This window comes from Mastomys coucha, unplaced genomic scaffold, assembly GCF_008632895.1.
Source record: "Mastomys coucha isolate ucsf_1 unplaced genomic scaffold, UCSF_Mcou_1 pScaffold23, whole genome shotgun sequence".
Taxonomy (NCBI): domain Eukaryota; kingdom Metazoa; phylum Chordata; class Mammalia; order Rodentia; family Muridae; genus Mastomys; species Mastomys coucha.
Genome location: NW_022196906.1, coordinates 8,410,787 through 8,418,589, shown reverse-complemented (window position 1 = coordinate 8,418,589; position 7,803 = coordinate 8,410,787). Strand labels below are relative to the sequence as shown.

General features: G+C 43.3%; 1 protein-coding gene across 1 annotated transcript in view; it reads left to right on the top strand.

The window, feature by feature from the left end:
* Positions 1-7,797, top strand: part of Kdm4d (lysine demethylase 4D) — a 36,133-nt gene extending 28,336 nt beyond the window's left edge. Inside the window, exon 2 of the mRNA XM_031343832.1 lies at positions 5,972-7,797. Within this exon, the coding sequence (XP_031199692.1) occupies positions 6,096-7,775 (1,680 nt within the window). The 5' untranslated portion in view covers positions 5,972-6,095 and the 3' untranslated portion in view covers positions 7,776-7,797. The remainder of the gene's footprint in view (positions 1-5,971) is intronic.
* Positions 7,798-7,803: the final 6 nt, after the last annotated feature.

Genomic DNA, 7,803 nt, shown 5'->3' with positions numbered 1-7,803 from the left:
GTAGGTGATGATGCTCAGGAAAAGATGAAGGAAGGCACTCATGACCCCTACCACAGAACACAGAAGTCGAGACCAGGTATCAGAACGTACCTGGTCTTGGTGGATACCAGTTGTGTTTCGAATAACCCTGCTAACTCTGAGAATGAGTCAGAAGAGCAGTCCTCATACCTGATGAGAAGGAAAAGGCAGTGCGCCCCTCACAACCTGGCAGAGCCAAGCCTTAGAAGCAAGATGAGAAGATGAAGTCGAAGTGAAGTAGATAAGGATCCTAGTTTTTCCAAGTTCTCAAAGCGCAAGTCAGAGAGGAAGCATAAGAAGGACGTGAAACAAAGAAGTGTTCAGTTCAGTTGGTGGAGTTTGTACATGTTCTGCTTTTGGTTTTGTTTTTTGTTTTTGTTTTTGTTTTGTTTTTTGGCCTTTCTTGGATTGTTGCTAGATCTATGTGCATAAAATAGTTATATCTTAGGTACCCATGGTTTTAATTTTTGAAAAATTTTCAATTGTGTGTGTGCATGCATACATGCTATGGAACATGTGGAGGGCCTGTTCTTTCATGAGGATCCCGGGGTGGAGCTCAAGTCATCTGCTTTGTTTTTTGCTCATTGAGCCATCTTTGTGAGCCCTACATTTAAATTTCAGACTAATGCAGAGTTTATTGTATGGTGTGAAGTATACCTGTAATTTACTATTTCTCAAGTGATTTATTGACTTAAGAGCTCATATCTGTTTACTGATTTGAAGTTTTTAGTGTTGTATTTCCATGTGTGTCGATTGTTGATTTTCTTGTCTTCTATTCACTTACATATCATTTTACGACTAATTCTCTTTAGAATGTCAGTGTTTTCCTCATAGGTTTTGCAAATCTTTTAATAAATTTACCAGTAGGCATTTTGTCCTTCTATGGGCCACAAGTGAGGCTTTCTCTTCGGTTCTCCTAACTTACCATTTGCAAATATGAAGATTACTGGTTTTTGTATGTTGATTAATAAACCCTGTTATGGCTTATAACAGTAAAAAACAAACAAACAAACAAATAAAAAACAAACCCCTGTTGCCTCCCCCCTCCCCATGCCTGCCACCCCACCCTCTCCCACTTATTGGCCCTGGCATTCCCCTACACTGGGGCACAGAACCTTCACAGGGCTGGGGTCCTCTCCTCCTATTGATGATCGATTTTGCAATCCTCTACTATACACATGCTGCCAGAACAATCAGACCCACCATGTGCAGTCCTTGGTTGGTGGTCGAGACCCTGGGAGCTCCGAGGGTACTAGTTAGTTCATATTGTTGTTCGTCCTAAGGGGCTGCAAACCCCTCAGCTCCAAGCATAAAACATTTTAACTTCAGTGGAATTAAAGAAATATAAAAGCTATGCCAAATAGGCAGCAATATTAATAAATCTAACAAAGGGCTTATGGTGTACTATGTACAAGCAATGTGTAAAATGTTTATATAAACAATAGGAAGCACTACTGTTGATGAGGAGTGGACAAGCAAGAGTGGGCAAGTCTGACCAGCTCCAAAGGCAGCAGTACTGAGAACATTTATCTCCATGGTGACCCAAGAAGTGCGAATTATAACTTGACTTACACTTCACCAAATAGTAAAAGGCTTTAAAAACTAAGGTTGCTCAACATTGGGGAATAATAGTTTGTTACAGAAAAGCATTGGCACTATGTGCTAAAGATCTTAAAATCATCCATACTGTCATTTCATTTACAACTCGGGGAATTTCAATATTTTACTGGGTGAGCTGTTTAAGATTCTTAAAGATGAGGTGAATGTTTGCATGTAAGTGATTGGTAGTAATTGTGGACATGTAAACAAATAATTGTTTAGAGAGGGGAGAGGTGAATCATTTCTATAATTCTTTTTCCACATTTTCAGCTGAGCTTTTCAGCTAATGAGCATTATGATTGATGAATGAGAGTCATTAAAAATGATGCTGTATGAAGAAATGATGGATAATATTTGAAGCAAGGTGCTAGAAATCCCCATGTAAAGCAATAGATTTGGAACATAAAAATAGCATGTAAGACATGTTTTACTCCTCTACAGTGTGTTCCAGGGCTGTAGTGGAAAGGGCCATTAATACTTTTCATGTTTTCTTGTCTTCAAAAGACACACACACACACACACACACACACACACAATGTAGGCATTGTTACTATTTGTTTACTCTGTGGAGGGTTTCAGGGAGAATGTGCCATGGTGCATGTGTGGATGCCAGGGAACACCTTATGGTTGGGGTTCTCTCCTTCACTGTATGGGTCCTGGACAGTGAACTCAGCTCCTCAGTCTGGGCAAGCAGGTGCCTTACCCACTGAGTAATCTGGCTGACTGGAGGCATTGTTTTTTAAAAGATATGGAGCAATGGCTTTCTAATTTCCAGAGATTCTTCGGGTTTAGACATCATTTATTCGTTAACATATTGATGAGATAAACATCAGTATGTTCTTCAGCTGTCAGAGCCATCCAGTCTTTTGGGGTAAAGGTTCCTGTTACTATGGTTGCCATGGATCAGATGAAGTCTACATGACAAGTGTTCTCTACATGAGAAAAGCCCAAGGCTAGACTTACTGTGAAGGTGAACGTTTGAGATTTGGCTGCAGTACTGAAGGATTGCTGTAACTATCATTGGCAGATTCTAGGCAACTCTATCATGAGTATGATTAAACTTGTAAAAGCACAGTATTGCCTTTGGATATGTAGAATCTTAAGACTATATATACAGAGATATGGACTATTCTTTCTAGAATACTCACAAATGTAGTTTTTAAAAACTCTGTATGCCTAACTCAAACCACATTTAATTGAATATTCATTTAGAAATGAGGACTTGTGTTAACAGCAAGCATTTCTATTATGTCATGGAGAAAAGATTCCCAGTGTGATATTTAACTCTCCTTTTAAATTATCTCTTTTTCAGACCATGTTTTCAGACAAATGCAATATTTGCCTATATATTTAAACTTGATTGTATATATCAAAGTAATTTTAAAAATCATATACATGTATATATGTATATATGTATATGTATATACACATACACATTGTGTGTGTGTGTGTGTGTGTGTGTGTGTTTTGCATGCCTAGGCATGCACATTTGTATGGGTGTGCCTATGTAGAGGTCAGAAGTACATCTCTTTATCATTCTGTCTTTAGCATTCTGCATCTTATTTATTTTTTTGAGATAGGGTCTTTCACTGAACCAGAAGTTAGTTATTTAGGCTGGACTACTCATCACCAGTCTATCTCTTCTCTGCCCTTACTCCTCAGCTCTGGGGTTACAGACACAGTACCATGCCTGACTTGTACATAGGCCCCAGAGATAGAGACTCTGGTTCTCATGTTTGCACTGCAAGGACTTCACCCACAGAGCAATCTCTCTAGCCCTATAGATAATTTTTAAGATTAAAAACTTGGGATAAGATGGAGAGTTATTACATGATGCATGGAGTATTGGTAGAAGCCAGCCTTCAAGGCTAGTAGAATTCACTAAGTAGGCTGCATTCTGATGTTTCTTATGGGGAGGGTAAGAACACAAAGAGACCTCCTGTTGATGAAGCTGGCCTCAGGCTCTCACTGTAGCTTCTGTTGATGCCTTTGAAATTACTGACCATTTAGATAGGAAATGAGATGAAACTGTCAGGTGACTAGGAGAGCTATGTTACCATTGGTGTAAATGAAGATGTCCACCAGGATTAGTTTCAAGGAGAAATGGTCCACATGTCCTTCATAGTTGACTTTCAAGTCCTCAGTGGAAGATCCAACACAGAGGAGCAAAGTTGAAAGCATGATTAGTAAAGGGGCTGTGGCAGAGAGTTATACAAAGGGACAGAGATCAACACCAACAAGTGCCAACAGAACACTAGGTGGAACGTTAAGATTGAGACCTGAGCAATGAGAGAAGGCTGCACGTATGTGGTGTGAAGGTAGTGGTGGTGAGTCCAAGGAGCAAAAAGAAAATCTAGAGAAGAGGGACAGTGACCACTAAACACCAACATGAGTAAGGCACTCCCAGAGTGGCATCTGGTGGGCGAAGTCAGTCTGTCAAGGAGGTCTTAGGCTTTACCCAGGATAGATACTGCTGACTAATAGCTTCCTAAGGGACATGGTGATAGTGTTTGCTTAACTGACTGAAGTCTGAAGTGAAGGTGGGAGGGTGTCAAGGGAAGGAGCTAAAGTGCAGAGACCAGCTCTGGAGGAGTAGCTTCTCCTGGGTGGAGAACAAGAGAGATGGTGTGCAACCAAGAGGAGACAGGACTCCGAGGGCCAGTGGGCTTCATTTAATTCTATCTCTAATAAAAGTATTCCACGTGCCTACAACAAAATCCCAAGATCTTTGAGAAAAGAGAGTGGCACACAAATGAAGCTCTCAGTACATTGTATGGAAGACAAGGCAGGACCAGATAGAAATTGAGACTGAAGACACAAGTTAACGGGTTTTCAAATCATCATCTCCACATGGTCTCCATAAAGCGGAAATGCTGATGAGCCAACACCTTGGGGTACCTGTGAGGGAGGCTTCAAGAGCTGGGATAGGAAACGGCTTCAATAAAGGTCCTGGCAAGTGAAGATCGACATGATAAATTCCTAAAGAGCTGCAGGAGATCAGAAGGGATGGATTTTGTTGAGACAGAAAAAGAAGATGAGGGTCAAGTTCATCTAGTTAGGAAAGGGTAGAGTAGAAAAATTAAGGATATGAGGAGATTGTGAAAGGAGAGAAATAGTGTGATTAACAGCACAAATTAAAAACTAGAGAAGATAACAAAGCATAAAAAAGTATTCGGTTTAAGATGTGGCTCATTTAGAAATCATTTTTGGAATGCCATGCTTCTCCTCAGAGTTCCCAGAACCCTAACAGAAATATTTGACCAGATGGAAAAAAGGTTAGCCTTAGAATGAAATGACATCTCCTCCTCCCTCACTGCCCTCAATGTCCCTCACTGCCCTCAATGTCCCTCACTGCCCTCAAGGCTCTCCTTTTGTTTCTGATCTAGGATAGATTAGATGATAAATCATTATGTGCTTGCTCTTCCATCTGACCACAAACATTCTGTAGGCTTTTTCTCTCTGATAGGTGACCATGGAGAAACTTTGACCTGACTGAGCACCTCCCATTTACTTTTCTTATATATCTGGGCAGCCCTTACTCATAGGAAACGTTTCACCATCTTGTACTGGGCTGTGTAGGACCCTTTATGCAGAAACATTTATGTGACCATAAAATCACACAATGTGAGTTAAGCAAATGCCTGACCCATATTTAATTTTCTTTTTTCTTAAAACAGCTTTTCACTTCATATTCTAATTACCTAGATTTTTTTGGACTGTGTGTTTGTTTCACTTTTAAGCACCTTTTCCTTCTAATCCAGGTATTTGTGCTCTCTGGCATTGGTGATCATTTCTCTAAAGGATTTGAAACTAATATAGAGAAGTTTGTAAAGATCCTCGTGCTAGATGAGCGATCACAAGCCATTGTGATAAGTGTTAAGTACATCCAGGTTCAGAACAGGCTAACAGCTGCAGATTCTGCAGACCCCTCCTTAAACCCCGCCTACAGACAGCTCTCTCACAGATACCCACTCTGTGAACTTTGAACACTGACTTTGAGCTTTGAACATACATTTCTTTGTCTTGTCTCAGTCTTACATAGATGGAATCATGTAATGGGTATCCTCTTGAATTAGAAAAATCCTGATATCACATTTATAAAATTGGTTGCCATCTTCCTCACTTGATGGTCTTCTGTTAGAGATTACTGTAGCAATGCACTTCTCCACCCTACTGTTGGTGAGTGTTGGAAGCCTGCAGAAGGTGGTTATTAGAAACAGCATCATCAGTGCTCTCAGACCATGGCACTAACAGCTGTCTAAGGAGTGGACCTCTGAACGAACTATACAATCGTCTGTTTAATTTGAATTTCCCTAAGAGCTTTTAACAACATTTTCAAACCTTTTTCTTTCAGATTGTGTTTTAGTCACATCCCTGAAGAGATCCTGCTGCACCCCAGTCTGTGCAACCCAATAGCCAAGAAGAAGAAAGAACCAGGCTCCAATGAAGCTCGGAGCGGAGGCTGCCTGTCGGAGCTGATGCCCGGAGGGCTGGCTCTGGGTTGCTCAGCAAGCCTAACAAAAGCTGCTCCCATCACATGCAAGGAAGCAGTCTGCAGATTCGGCTCCATCACAGCCACAGCAGGTCGTTTTTATTCATTTTTTAAAATCCCCTTCCTCAATCCTGTGCATATATTGGAGTTTGGTGTTTACATTGAAGCTATGAAGACTAAGTCTACCTGTGCTCAGAATCCAAATTGCAGCATAATGATATTTCGTCCAACCACAGAAGAGTTTAATGATTTTGACAAATACATTGCTTACATGGAATCCCAAGGGGCACACCGAGCTGGACTGGCCAAGGTCATCCCACCAAAAGAATGGAGGGCCAGGCAGTCTTATGACAATATCAGCAACATCTTAATAGCAACTCCCCTGCAGCAAGTGGTCTCTGGGCAGGCAGGCGTGTTCACCCAGTACCATAAGAGGAAGAAAGGCATGACAGTGGGGGAGTACCGTGAGCTGGCCAACAGCAAAAAATACCAGACCCCGCCACACCTGGATTTTGAAGATTTGGAGAGAAAATACTGGAAGAATCGCCTGTATGAGTCACCCATTTATGGTGCTGACGTCAGCGGCTCCCTGTTTGATGGAAAGACTCAACAGTGGAACGTGGGCCACCTGGGAACAATTCAAGACCTACTGGAACAGGAATGCGGCATAGTGATTGAGGGTGTCAACACGCCCTACCTGTACTTTGGAATGTGGAAGACCACCTTCGCGTGGCACACGGAGGACATGGACCTGTACAGTATCAACTACCTGCACTTTGGGGAGCCCAAGACCTGGTATGCTGTGCCCCCTGAGCATGGCAGGCGCCTGGAGCGCCTGGCCAGGGAACTCTTCCCTGGCAGCTCCCAGGGCTGCCAGGCCTTCCTGAGGCACAAGGTGGCGCTCATCTCACCCACCGTGCTCAAGGAGAATGGCATCCCCTTTGGCCGCATCACCCAGGAGGCTGGGGAGTTCATGGTCACTTTTCCCTATGGCTACCACGCGGGCTTCAACCATGGCTTCAACTGCGCAGAGGCCATCAATTTCGCCACCCCAAGGTGGATCGACTATGGCAAGGTGGCATCTCAGTGCAGCTGTGGGGAGGCCAGGGTGAGCTTCTCCATGGATGCCTTTGTGAGGATCTTGCAGCCTGAGCGATATGAGCTATGGAAACGCGGCCAAGATCAGGCAGTTGTGGACCACACAGAGACTGTGGGGCCGACCAGTCAGGACCTCACCACCTGGCGGGTGACCCAAGCACCAAGAAAAACTTGGGGCCTGAAGGATCTCCGGCTTCGCCAGGTCTCAAGCTCTCTTCTGCCTGGAGTCACGAACAGTAACATTCCTTGCAACATCCAGGTGTGCCACACTGCCAAGCAACCATCAGATGTGAAAGGTGATGAGGTCCAGAAGTCTGACATAGCCCCACCACATCCTCTGAGTCTATCTTCTTCTGGTCACATGTCAACTGGAAGACGTGGTCTTGGTCGTCGCCCTTGTGAACTAGGAGTTCAGGAGTCCCCCAGTGGAGCTCCAGTCAAGAGGCGACTTCCAGCAGGCAGAGATGACACAAGCCCCAGCCCAGAGCTTCAGTCCCAGTCCATGAATGGAGACTTAATAGTCAACTCAGGACTTGTGAACCCTAGTCCACGCAGTCCCAGTCCATGAGTGGAGACTTAATAGTCAACTAAGGACT